Below are 14077 nucleotides of genomic sequence, written 5' to 3'. Positions count from 1 at the left end.
AGTGAGCAGATTCCAAACTACACCTCATGTATGGCGGGTGGTGGTGGAGCCTGATGTATGGTGCCAAGGGGGGCAGCCAGCTGGATTGGGGACCAGGAATGCCTTTGGGGGCTGAACATGGTCCTGAAGCGTTCCTTTGAAGGTGGGTCTCCAGGTGTGCATTGAGGTTGTAATTGAAATATGAAAGAAAACTTCAAAAGCTGCCTTCTCTGTTTTTTGGTGATTGTTGTGCTAATCCCGAAATCCTAGCACGAATCAATGTCAGGACAGGATTGGGTGCCTGAAAGTGCCTGTGTTCATCGTTTGGCATGTCCCAAAAGCAGCTTGGTGGCTCTGAGTCCGAGTCTGAGGGTGAGTGTCTGACTTTTATCTAGCTAGTCCCACCAGTCTGCCCAGGGTGGCCACCAGAGGTTCCCATAGAAGCTGGCAGAGGTACTTCCACATGGAGAGAGATTTGCCACCACTCCGGTGTAATACAGAATTTGAAGCTGGTGCCATTTCAAGCAGAATTTCTTAAATTTCATTCAGCTTCAAACACCTTTTTATTTTTTAGTTTTGGGGCCACACTAAGGGTTACTTCTGAGCTCAGGAATCACTCCTGGCAGGCTCATGGATACTGTATGGGATGCTGGGGATCAAACCTGGGTTGGCTGAGTGCAAGGCAAATGAATGCCTTTTTCTGCTGTCCTATCACTCAAGCCCTCCACAAGTCCTTTCTGCTCACCTTGATGTCAAAATAGGTGGGTTGTGAGTTCAGATCCCTTTTACTGTTGTCTGATATTTGGCTACCCTTTCCCCTGTTCAGTTCCATGACCTTATTTGATTCGATTCTAGATTTGGTTCCCAGCTTGGCCTTTACGTGCTTGAGGATAGGCTGATTTTCTATTAAGATCTGCTGTGAACCTTTTCAGCATAGTTTTGTTGCAGACATTGAGAAACGGGCACTTTGCAGAGGGCGCAGGGACTGGGCTGGTTTGCCAGCTGGTGCCAAGCAGCTAACATTCTGGGAGGTAGCCTTGAGGTTTTGGGGAGCCTGTGCTCCCTTATCTTCTTGCTGTGAGTTTGAACCTTCATGGATGGAGAGAGCAATGAGCTCGTGACTACCTCTGGTGCAGTGTATGGATCCCAGTACTGGTGTGTGTGCAGCTGCTGTGATGCAACCCTGAACTGGGGTGACAGAGGCACTATGGTGGGAGGTTCAGGATTGAGCACTGCTCCCAGGGAATATGAGCTGATGATCTTTCCTCTCCTCTTCCATAGACACACTTCTTTGGGCTCTGGTTCCTCAGCAAAAGCCAGCAGGCGCGGTGGGTGGAGCTGGAGAAGCCGCTGAAGAAGCACCTGGACAAGTTTGCCAACGAGCCACTACTCTTCTTCGGGGTCATGTTCTACGTGCCCAGCGTGGCCTGGCTCCGGCAGGAGGCCACCAGGTAGGAAGCCTACGTGGAGAAACCGGCACAACACAAAAATGTTCTAGAGTCCAGGCTTAGGAGGGCCTCTGCAGCTCAGTGAGTGCATGCATATATGTCTGTGTACGTGTGTTTAAATGTGTAAGACTGCATAGGTGCTTGAACAGATATGTGTGCATGTGTTTGTGCCTCTGTGTGAGTGTGTGCACGTGTGAATGTGTGCAAAACAATTGAACTTATCTGAGGGAGGTCCCAGCAGTGCTCCAGGTCCCCCATGGGACTCCGAATTATGTTTGCCCAGATCTGATGGGGCAATGCCATGGATGGATCTTGGATCCTCAGCCCCACTATGTACCCTTCCAGCCCAGGAGCTTTGTCACCAGCCCTAGAAGGTGCGCCTGATGCAAAATTTGGGTGTCTAAGAGAATGTCAGTGTGAATGTTGCACATGGTTCTTTGTGGGCTTTGGTTTGTTTTGGGGATCATGTTCTTTACTGCTCAGGGCTCACTCCTGGCTCTGTGCTAAGGGTTTACTCCCAGCTCTTTCCTCAGGGCTCATTCTTGGTGGTGATCAGTGACCAATGCAGTGCTGGGGAGTGAAACTGGGTCAGCTATGTGCAGGGGAAGCTCCTTATCTCGGTACTGTCCCTCCCTCCTCTGGTCTTACTGTGTATGGGGTCAAGAGTTCACACCTGGCTTTGTGATCTTCGGTCATTCCCTGATTCCCTGCAGTGCCTGGGGACCGTACAATACTGAGGATTGAACCCAGTGTTAGCCCCATGTAAGCCAAGCACCTTCTGGGCCATTGTCAGCACAATGTTCACAGAGACTCTGTGAGGAGAACTCTGTGGGAATAGGCTGAACCCTTTGTGAGTGGAGAAGGGACCCTGAAGGATGAGCCAGAAACTCTGGTCTGGGAGTCTCGTCTTTACCCTCTGGCCATGTCACTTGTGTAAGGGGACTAAGGAACTTAGAAACGGGGCTGGTACAACTTCTACACCCTGATGGCCCCCTGATACCCCTTTGAAGGCACCATTACATCTAACACCACCCCCAGGATGAGAGGTGTGAGAGAGAGAGAGAGAGAGAGAGAGAGAGAGAGAGAGAGAGAGAGAGAGAGAGAGAGCACGCACAAGTACAAGGTGCTGGTCTAAATGTTGCCCACCCTGATTCTATGCCCAGCATCGAGTGACCCCTGAGCACAGTGTCAGGAGATAGCCCTGAGCATCAATCCAGGGCCCCAAACTGGAAAAAAAATTTTAAAGTTCCTACCCATACTTTAAGTCCCTCATTTGAAGCATCAGTGTCTGTTTGCCCGGCAGCTCCCCTGGGACCCACCGTCCAGAGCCAGGTGCCTTGCCCCTGCTATCACATAGGTCCCCATATTGTGGCCCTCAACACAGTGGGTCTGTTCTGTCCAGGATGGGAGGGGGTCCCAAGTCTCCAGAAAGATAAGACTTCAGGCCCCCTGCTCAGTCCCCTCCCCCTGTTCCCCTGAGTGCAGGAACTGATGTGATCAAAGAAGGCAGGAAAATAAATAAAAGCCTGCCAGGGAACAGGAATAAAAATCTCCCCATCTTTGCACATGGCAACACAGATCGGTCGCCCTGGAGACTGGGTCTGCGCCTGGCCCTGACTGACTCACTGGAAAATCCTGCGGGGACCAGATAAAACCAGCAGCATTTCCTCGAAGAGCCAGCCAGGACTTCCTCCCTCGCCCCAGGAGAAGTGACTTGGCTCTGCGTGGGGGTGTCCTGATGCCTCCATCAGGCTGGCTTCTAATGCTCTCCCACATGTATGAGAAATGCCCCTCCTCCCTGCAGGAACCCCTGGTAGCTACACAGATGGGTGAAGTGAACCCTGGAACACAGTGGGTGACTTCTGCCTCCTTCTTCAGAGGCTCCTAGTGCGAAGAGCCCCAAACACCAGGATTCAGCCTTTTTCTTCCCTTTTTGGATAGGGGCCAGTGGCTTGCCACATGGCACCATATCTGGTTATTGGGGCTTCAAATTTGGGGTTCAGCTTTCTCCCCACCTCTAAGCCCATATACTTTCTGAATATTGTCTTACTTTTGTGTTTATCATTCAAATCATAATCAGTGGCTGAGTAGGGGGAAAATCAGAGTATCAAAAGGGAAGAATTAAGAAGCATCATTGAGGGATTGGAGTGATAATACAACAGGGAAGGCATTTGCTCTGCATGCAGCTGACTCGGGTTCAATGCCCAGCATCCCATAGGATCCCTGGCCCAAAACAAACAAAACAACAAAATAAAAGCCACCTTATCTTAAATGTGGCCCACTTGAGGAAGTGAAGTCTTTTAGGGAAGGCAAAGCTTTGATAGGCTGTGCTCATTTTAGTGTTGGGACTTCACCTGCTATGCTCAGAGCTGATTTCTGTCTCTGTGCTCGGGGATCACTCCTGGTTCTGTGCTCAGGGCTCACTATGCTCTGTGCTCAAGGCACATTATTGACTGTGCTCAGAGCTGACTCCTGGCTAATGCTCAGGCTCACTCCTGACTATACTCACTCCTGGTGGGCCTTCAGAGACCATGTGTAGTGCTAGGAATGGAAACAGCAAAGTAATTGCCTTAAAGCCCTAGTGTCACCCTGCCGCCAAGTTTCACAGCTAACTATAGAATTTCGGTGGCACTATAGGGCCTGGGCCCATAACTCTCACACAGGAGGGGTCTTTGACTCCTGCAAAGTTAGTAAGGGCAACATGGCCCTGGAGCTGGTAGTGGGTGGCCTGAAGGGATCCAGGCCTGCAGATGTGGCAAAGCCACCAAATGTATGTATGGAATCTTTCAGAAAGCCTGGCTAGGTTTCACCCACCACCCACCCCTTCTCTGCCAAGGCTGTGGATTTGGCAGGGCTGAATTGCATCTAAGGAAGGAAGTGGTTCAGACAGACAGGGACCAAGGCTCTGACAGGAGAGGGTGGAAGATTGGTGGGGGCCCTGCTGCCCCTCACAGGGCACAGTGGAGAGTGGAACAGGTTTGGGGCTTGGAACAGACCATGGAGAGGTGGCAGCCACAGCAGAGGTCACCCACCAGGGTGGTGGCCCAGCAAGTTGTTGCCTGTGAAGCTGGGCAATTCTCCTCACAACCCACCCAGGTCTCCCCAGAAACCTGCAAGGGCAAGGGCAGAGATCAATCTGGTTTGCAGCTGGGGAGACAGAAAATAGGGCATGGGTTCTTTCCTGCCAGGTGACACATGGTCCTGATGTCTCCACAGAAGCCCAATAAATAACCTGCTGCTCATGGAACTCTAGGTTTGGCCTGTTTCTATGTAAGAAAACTATGGCAGCCAACTGGGCTCGAAACACATCAGAAGCACAATGGTCCTTCAACATAGGCATTGGGAAGGAGTGGATAGAGACTGTCGGAAGATACCCAGTGAGGGAGGTAGACCCAGAGGGCCCCTTTGCTTGGATCCCAGAGGAGAAGAAGAAGGCATAGGTGGTGACATTCAACCTCTAGCCAAATGCTCTGAAAATCCCACATATACAGTGGAAAAGGGCTCAGGAAAGGAAAAGCCAGAAGTCAAAAGTCCTTGTTTGCAAATGAGTCTGTGTGAGGACTGAGACAAGCTCAGAGCAAGCAGATCTGAATTGGGATCTTTCTAGAGTCCCCCTGGACCCTTTTCCGGTGGGAAGAACCAGCATAGGAAGGATTATGCTGGGGACTGACTAGCTCAGAAAGTTGCTGACACCATGATAGGCATGAGGCAAATGCAAGCCATGCATATTTGTGTGTGTATGAATGTGTGTGCATGAGTGCATGTGCTCTGGAGCCCCTCAGATTGTGTTGGGCCCCACCACTGACTCTTGGCCCATCTGATTAGCCATCCAGTGCAAGATTCCAAGGAGGCAGTGGTGGTGAGAATCCCTGAGCCACACTTGGCAGTGCTGGGGGCCACCAGGGCTGCATTTGGCAATGGTCAGGGGGACCATGTATTGCTGGAAATCAAACTTGGCTTGGATGCACACTAGGTGTGTGTGTCCAAACCCCCAAAATGACCTCTTGAGTTTGTGAATAAAGTCAGGACTGGTTATGATGGAACTGCTGACACACTGTTGATACTGATTTGAATCCGAGCACCTAAGCCATATGGTTTCCCCAAGTACCACTGTTAGGGTTCAGAGTCGAAGGAAAAGACCACATAATTGAAACAAAGCAAAGCAAAGCGTTCTTTATTCTGTCTACTAACAAGTTACAAACTGATCAATCAGGGTCACCTCCCAGAGAGGCGACCCCACCCAGTGGTCACAAGCCAGGTTATATAGGGCTAGAAGCAGGAAGTCTTGACCTTTAAGTTGAATGGCTGTTTCCTAGGGTGTTTCTAGGGTATTTAATTATATCCTTTTATGGCTAGATATCAAGGGTGGTATATTGTGGTTTATAGGGCCTTAGGGTCTGTGTTGTTATTACTGGGATAGAAACTTAGCCTTGTTAGCCTTAAATGGAAACTTAACTTTAGGTTGAAAAAATGGAGTCCCTTCTGCTCCAAGCTTCATATTCCCTCCTCTTCTCTTGGACCTGAGTCAAGTCTTTGACTCTCTCTGAAGTCCCTCCATCCCCATCCCTGTCTACTGGGACCTTAACACAATCATTTTAACTGCACTTATGTGAGCCTAAATAAAAAAGGTGAGATCTTGTGGAGCATAATCAGAAACCCCAAACAAGTGACGTAGTCAAAGTTTGGGAGAGAAACCCACGAACCTTCATCCACAGTCCAGGGAAGAGTCCAAGTATAGTCCACAGGCAAATGGGAATGTTCATTCCAGCCAGGCGTCCTGTGGTCACCGCCATCAGCAGGAGCATTAGGGTGGTCTGTATTCCTTTCTGGTTCTGCAAGCTGAATCCGTAGTCACTTGAATAGGAGATAGCCGCAGTCACTTGAATCTGCAGGGAGTCCTTCTCAGGGTCCTTCTCATCTGCCTGGGTTCTTTGTGACTCTCAGTGCCAGAGTGTTCTTATATGAGCGAACAGAAAACTGACAATCAGGGCCAGAGCAGTAGCACAGCGGTAGGTTGTTTGTCTTGTAAGTGGCTGACCTAGACGGACTGTGGTTTGATCCCATGGCGTCCCATATGGTCCCCTGAGCCAGGAGCGATTTCTGAGCGCATAGCCAGGAGTAACCCTAGAGTATCACCGGTTGTGGTCCAAAAACCGAAAGAAAGAAAGAAAGAAAGAAAGAAAGAAAGAAAGAAAGAAAGAAAGAAAGAAAGAAGGAAGGAAGGAAGGAAGGAAGGAAGGAAGGAAGGAAGGAAGGAAGGAAGGAAGGAAGGAAGGAAGGAAGGAAGGAAGGAAGGAAGGAAAGAAGGGAGGAAGGAAAGAAGGGAGGGAGGGAGGGAAAGAGGAGGGAGGGAGGGAGGGAGGGAGGGAAAGAGGAGGGAGGGAGGGAGGGAAGGAAAGAGGAGGGAGGGAGGGAGGGAGGGAAGGAGGGAAAGAGGAGGGAGGAAGGAAGGAAGGAAGGAAGGAGGAAGGAAGGAAGGAAGGAAGGAAGAAGGAAGAAGGAAGGAAGGAAGGAAGGAAGGAAGGAAGGAAGAAGAAGGAAGGAAGGAAGGAAGGAAGGAAGGAAGGAAGGAAGGAAAGGACAATGTTCTCTGGCTAGAAAAATGGCTGGGGTTTGTCCTGGTCTCCAGAAGTCAGAAAAGACGAATATGAAACAGCTGTATTTTTTTTCCCACCTGCTGCCTGTATACAATTACTTAATCACTGCATAAGACACAGGCAGTTTTTCTTTGCTTGGGACCTTGTGTCTTTATAATTGCATTATGATTTGGCTTCATCTGGAGCATTGAACATCTGTGGCAGGACCTGACAAAGAATCTCAGCTCCTTAGTTTTGTCTCGGGATAATTGCATTTCACTCAAATGCAGGCAATTGGGGCTCAAGCAGCTGACTGGTCTTTGTCCCTTTGACCCCCTTTGTAAGTAATTAGATTATAGAGTGGCTGAGGTCAATGGGACTCTAGATTGCTTTGGATTGGGGTGGTGGTGTCCTGACTATCATTGTTTATGGAGCATATTTGCTGTTGTGGGGAGGGTGGGTATCTCTTCTGAGCTTGGCAGTTTCACCCCCTGTGGCTCTCAGCAAAGACTTTTGCAACCAGAAATGCAAGTTGTTAAATAGGGCCAGAGCTTTTGCACAGTAGGGAGGGTATTTACCTTGCACATGGCTAACCCACGTTTGATTCCCGGCATTCCATATGGTCCCTGAGCCTGTCAGGAGTGATCTCTGACCACTGCTGGTTGTGGCCCAACAACAAACAAACAAAAATGTAGGACTCCCCAATATAAAAATAGGACTCCACCTTGGAGCAGCCAGTGCTGGAGAAGTAGGAAACTGTCATGCTGAGTGGAAGCATCCTGAGATCATGGGTTGCTGGCGGTCCTCTTCCTCTTGCCAGTTTGCTGGCAAGCTGACTTCTGTCTGTGAGCCAGTGTGTAGTTGGGGAAGGTGTTGTCAGGACATAGTGCCTCCCTCCTGCCCTCAGGACTCGAGACTGCTTCCCAAGAAGATGGGAGGAGAAGGAGCAAAGTGTAGAAGGTCTTCTTGGAGCACGAAGTCCAGTGTCACTTTTGACATTTCCTGTGCATGTTGGGAGTGGGAATGGCTGGCCAGTTAAAAATGTCCTTAAGGAGTTGGAGCAATAGCAAGAGCATTTGCCTTTCACACAGCCACCCAAGTTCAAGCATCCCATTTGGTCTCCAGAGCACTGACAGGAATGAGCCCTGACCGCAGGGCTAGGAGTAACCCCTGAGCACTGCTGGGTATAGTCTCAAAATAAACAAACAAAAATAAGAAGTGGCCTTGAGTCAGGAACAGTTAGGAAGGAGCTTCCAAAGAAGCTTCAGGGAGATGGTGCCAGAAGTGAGATACTTTTACCCTGGTTCTACCCTGGACCCAGCACCAGTCTTGGTCCTTGCACACTGCCGAGGAAGGGGGGCAGGTTCTCCTGAGCACTGGGCCTGGAAAAGAATCTGAGCACTGCTGGGTGGGGCTCAAACACCAGAGAGGAAAAAATAAGAGATCGCAAGTGATGTCCGGGTGGCTTTTGCCTTTTATCCTGAACCTAGAGGGCTTGGAGAGGATAGAGAATGCAGCTAGGGCTCCATGCCTCACACAGCCTGTAAGCAGAAAACAGTTGCCACACTCTCAACCATGAGGTTCTGCCATTTGGCATCTAGCCTTCCTGGTCTGCACTTAATGCCGCCTGGCTCTCCGTTCTGTGGGTGTTAATGCCCCCCTGGATCTCTGTCCTGTCGTGTAGGCTCTCCCTAATCCCCAAGCCTTTCTGCAGGTTCTGTGAACATAGTGTGCTGGTTTTCTAACTGCAGCAGTCCAACCGTGGTTTGGAATTTACGTGGCAATGGGTCTGAAATCTTGTGACCTGGCCCTGTGTTCTGGGCTTATAGAAATGACACCATGATGGATATGCTAGCACTGGACTCTTGCCAGGACTAGTCACAGTGCCTATTGATCCCACGTCCTCACAGATACATTCAACTTGGTGGTGACCCCTGAATGCATCTGTCCCATGTGCTACTTTATGGTTTTCTTGGTGGGGACTGTGCTCAGAGGCTGCATTCAAATTCGTGTTCCTTTCTGACAGTGCTAGAGATTGAATCTGGTTCCTGCATACAGTGCTTGAAACTTCCTTTCTCCATGCCCCACAGCCAAGCTAGAGGGTGGACTCTCTTCTCCTCTGACCATAGAGGATAGACTCTCTTCCCCAACCATAGGAGGGTGGACCCTCTTTCCTCAACCATAGATGATGGACTTTCTTCCACTAACCATAGAGACTGGACCCTTCTCCCCTAACCATAAAGGCTGGACCCCCTTCCCCTAACAATAGAGGACCTTCTTCTTCAGTCATAAACTTACCCTACAGTGGACATCACTGTGGTTGATTCTTTGCAGGGTTCACTTTCCTCACCTCAAGAGAAATGGCTCCCTGTTCCCCCACTGGTTTTACTTTCTCACTTCCCTTTGCCATGATGACCATGCATGCTTGAGTTTGTGGGACATATGACTTCATTGTGTCTTGCACATTCTGTTTGTAGTGCTCATGGTGAAAATGGTGCTCCCACACATGCTCACTAATCTAGGGTCACAACTCCACAACTGTGATGCCCCCACATATTTAGCTCTGGGGTGTTTATCACAGTGTCATTGAAGCTCAGGCAACTGGGTGCATCTCCCACAGCCAGATGCATCTCTGTTAAGCATCCAGAGCTTGATACAGCAGAACCCACTTGGTCTCCCCCTTGGTACACGTGGACAGTCCAAGGGATTAAATTCTGGGCTTGATTTTTGCAAGGCAGGCACATTTCACCATCCCTGTGGCTCCACAAACACCCATTGTACTTGGTGAGTATGAGTTAACATCCACAGAACTGTCTAGAAACTGCAGAATCTCTTTCAGGCAGTCCAACAGCCTGACCTGCCTCCTGACTGCGGGGTTTCTATTTCTTATACCACCGCCCGGGAACACTAAATTTTCCAAGGCTATTGTATAGAACTCCTAAACTGCAAGCCTGGTGCTACCCCAGGCACATGGCCTCTTGGGCGCTTGACTCACCCACATCTAGCCATGCATCATCGAATCCCCCTTCTGACAGACACAGGATGAGGGGTCAGTAGGAGTATAGCTGGAATTGAGGCAGCTACACCTCTCTTCTCCCACTGTGGGAGGGAGGTGGCTCTTCTGGAATGGCACTAGAAAGCAAAAACAAACAAACAAACCCTTTCTTTCCACATCCTTGGGAGAGAAAGGAACATGGAAGAGTCACTTGTTTTCTTGCTCTCAAATGGGAATATTCTAGATCTTTTTGTTCACAATAACTGACTACTCCAGGCACTACTTTATAGCATTGGTCTATTTCCTACAGTCAGGAAACCTCTTCTGGTCTCTCCTAAAAACACCTGCCTGTAAACAACGCTTTCCCCTTTCTGTGGGAGAAAGAGAAGGGCCAAGTGGAGAAGGGAGACTTTGCAGGTCTCCAGAAAGCTCTGCCATGGCTCACCCTTCTTAGATGGGGAGGGCAGCCACGTGGCCTTCTTATGGCTTCCGCTGTAAGGTGAATGGGTTCCAGGGCTTGGCATATGAAAATGTCAAAAGGTTGCCCTTCTGAGCTTGAGTTTTCAAAGAGGAATCTCTTGGGAGAGTTGGAAAATAATTTTCCTGGAATGAGCAATGTTTTCTGTTTTATTTTTTTCCCCTTCTACCCAAAGCTGTGCTAGGGTGGAGTAGGATCCAGTGGAATTTTGTTTCCAAACCAGGATTCCTGCTACGTGTTCCTGGGTTGGAAAGGAAATCTGCATGGAGAAACTGGCACAACACAAAAATATTTCAGCTCATGTTTTCTCCTGGAGTCTTTTGGGAAGCAGAATCACATTTTCTTTTTTTTCTTTTTGGTTTTGGGGCCATATCCAGTAATGCTCAGGAGTTATTCCTGTCTCAGCACTCAGGAATCACTCCTGGCAGGCTCGGGGCACCATATGGTAGGTGGGAGTTGAACCAAGGTTGGCCACATGCAAGGCAAATGCTCTCTGGCCCCTAAATCATATTTTCCACAAGTGCATTTTGTTCTGAACTACACCACAGGCTATACCTGTGGGCTCCCTAGCTTGAGACAGTGGAGCTCCTGATAGTCAGGGGGCAGCTGGTTCCATCCATAAATTTGCACCTCAACCCGGTGCTGTGGAGTGGACATGAAATAATTTAGCAATGATTCTGATTCTTTGGGATGTTTTGTGGTGTTAGGGATCAAATTCAGGTGCACTTCATTTCTTTGGAGAGGAGCCATTCCCAGCACTGTGTTTGGGAATGTAGACAGTGGCAGAAATCATGCTAGGATCAGTCATGTGCTAGGCAAGTGCATTCCCTGCTGTCTTACCTCTTGGCCCCAAGCCACAATTCTCCATCACTTACTCATCTGTTGGGGAAGAGTGGAGGAGAGAGGGAAGAAGGAATGGGGAAAGGAGAGAGAGAGAGAGAGAGAGAGAGAGAGAGAGAGAGAGAGAGAGAGAGAGAGAGAGAGAGAGAGAGCATGAGCATGGGCTTATTCAGCTCTGAAAATAGGACCCTTCTGCCCCTGGCTGACCTTCCCACAATAGGAGCAGGTTTGTGCTGATTCTGTCCCTGGCTGGTGTGACAGGACATGGCCTTCTTGAGGATGCTCAAGGTGGAGAGTTAGGCCAGCCAGAAGCTGTGAGCAGTAACCAGAAGCTGTTATTGGGGCTGCAGGTGACTCAGGCTTGTTATTTGCAAACACCAACACTTTCTTTCTAAGACCTCATTAGTTGCATTCCAGTTAGGGTTGATTCTGGTTATGTAGCTATTAGACATGACTCTGGAACATTCTCTCCCTGGATCCCCAGTGCACTAGGACACAGAATTACATCCCTTACCCTGATGGTTCGTGTGTCAAGTGGACAGGCAGGACAGGAGTGGATAAATTGGTGACTTTCTAAACTCAACGTTTGGTACAGAAATTGCTGGGCTTTTGAAATGGAATATCTGTTCTTCCCACCTGAGAGGCCCATATGTCAGCTTAGCTGCCATTAGGTGCAAGAGACAGAAACAGGCCCAGGAACCTGTAAGGGGCTGCCCCCTGCCAGAGACGTCCTCGAGGTCGAGATGTAGCTGGGCATCTGTGCCCAGCCGCCCTGCCAGCCCCCTTCAAAGAGCAAAACTTGTTCTCTCCTGTATTCACTTCTCCCATTGTGGAGAATGGTTGTGTGATTTGATATTGACAGAGGAAGTGGATTATTGGATTCATGTTTAGTTCCAAGTGTGTAACTGAGTGTGCATAGAAACAGAGCCTTGGCCCTGCTTAAAGAACTGGGTCATGCCTCTCCTTGCACAAGGTGACTCTGAGAATTCACTTGGGGTCAATGGCGCCAGATCAGGTTCAGGATTGTTTGACAGACACATGGGGTGAAGCTGATGTCCCTGCAACGCTATTTTCCTCAGCACAGGGCACCCAGCTGGCAGGTCATGTGGGTCCTCCACAGTGTTTCTTTTTGTTTGTGGTAACTCTGTGTGTTTTTAATTCTCTGGGATGGTACCTGGGTAGGGACTGCCCAGAGGGGAACAGCCTTTTCCCTCTGGGTTTGCACTGAAGACAGGATCTCCCCTGGAGCCTCCCTGCTGGCCCACGGAAGGGCATACCCAGAAAAAACTTCAAGTGGGGGCTGGAGTGATAGCAAGGAAGGCATTTGCCTTGCACGCAGCTGACCTGGGTCCAGTCTCCAGCATCCCATGTGGTTCCCCAACCCTGCCAGGAATAATTTCTGAGTGTAGAGCCAGGAGTTACCTTTGAATACTACAAGGTGTGCCCCCCCTAAAAAAAAAAATAACAAAAAAAAAAAAAAAGAAAAAGAAAAAGAAGAAGAAAGGGTTCCTGGGGAGTGAGAGTGGAAGTGGAGGCTTCTTGACTCTCTTGCTATTTCTGGCTGCCCACTGGCCACAGTGGCGTCCCTGGCATGGTGCCCAGACATGTGAAGGAGGGGGGTGTCTGTGATATTTCAAATGCCCTGTGGTGCCCTCTGCCCTCACAGGTATCAGTATTACCTGCAAGCCAAGAAGGACGTGCTGGAAGGCCGGTTACGATGTTCACTGGAGCAAGTGATCCGGCTGGCTGGCCTCGCCGTGCAAGGTAGGGGGGGTGCCTCCTGGACTGGTCCTGACTGGGTGGGGTGTGGAGAGGGATTCTGACTCTAAACCTCTCCTCCCACTTTTTCTCCATCTCACTGAGTCTTCAAAATGCAGAGCACAGGGTGAGACACTACAGCGGGGAGGCCGCTGATTTTGCACTTGGCCGACTTTGCTTTGTTCCCCAGCACCCTGTGTGGTCCTCTGAGTGCCACCAGGGGTGATCTCTGAGCACAGAGCCAGAAGTAACTCCTGAGCGCTGTTGGGTATGGCCCAACCCCCCCTAAAATGCAGAGTATGGATCTGGGGTGCACTTGAGGGTAGCTGTTGATGCCCATTTCAGTCTAGTGTAGTTTTGCAAAGTAACTGCCTTCCCTGGAACCTGCTGGAATCGGCCTTGCATGCAGGAGCAGGGAAGGGCACTACACCTACTGCTGCCCTCTATATTTGGGCTCATTCGTCCTTTGCATCCCTCACATAGTCCTCCTTCTAGGGCTCCTGTGAGCCTACAAGCCAATTCCCTCCCCCTGGCCCTGAGTTCCTGTCAGTAGCTTCCAGGCCTCTGGATGTTTTGCTCCTTGTCGCTGGTGGCAGTGGATCACCAGCTATAGTGATGTTCTAGCACTGCACCCAGTGATACTGAGTAGAAGAGGGCCTGTGAGGTGCAGGGGATCCAACCCAGCTCTGGGTCCTGCTGGGTCTCCTCCATGATCTCGCTTTTCTCTCCTGATCACCCTGCAGGAAATACAGAGATTTTTCAGGCTGTTCCAGGCTCTGTGCTTGGTCAGATCCTCAAGGTCCTGGAGGAATATGCAGTGATAGGTGTAGTATCAAATAATTAATTATGGGGCTAGATGGCGATGGATGGCGATGGATTTCTCTCTGCCATCCCAGGCCACGTGGCTCCGCAACCCCATCCAGCCGGCGGGTCCCAGGCCCAGGTGAAAGGCGAAATTACTCACTCACAGGCAGGCATCAGGAACCATCAGCTTTATTCATGC

The 14077-nt window shown here is 49.9% G+C and overlaps 2 protein-coding genes across 2 annotated transcripts in view; one reads left to right on the top strand and one right to left on the bottom strand.

Annotated features, from left to right (window-relative positions):
* PROX1 (prospero homeobox 1) overlaps positions 1–14077 on the bottom strand; it is a 612185-nt gene that overhangs the window by 388644 nt on the left and 209464 nt on the right. The gene's annotated exons all lie outside the window — the stretch shown is intronic.
* PTPN14 (protein tyrosine phosphatase non-receptor type 14) overlaps positions 1–14077 on the top strand; it is a 46020-nt gene that overhangs the window by 11234 nt on the left and 20709 nt on the right. Inside the window, exons 3-4 of the mRNA XM_049769544.1 lie at positions 1261–1430; positions 12983–13080. Coding sequence (XP_049625501.1) covers positions 1261–1430; positions 12983–13080 — 268 coding nt within the window. The remainder of the gene's footprint in view (positions 1–1260; positions 1431–12982; positions 13081–14077) is intronic.

This window comes from Suncus etruscus, chromosome 3 (genome assembly GCF_024139225.1).
Source record: "Suncus etruscus isolate mSunEtr1 chromosome 3, mSunEtr1.pri.cur, whole genome shotgun sequence".
Taxonomy (NCBI): Eukaryota; Metazoa; Chordata; class Mammalia; order Eulipotyphla; family Soricidae; genus Suncus; species Suncus etruscus.
This window is presented reverse-complemented; position numbering and strand designations above follow the sequence as displayed.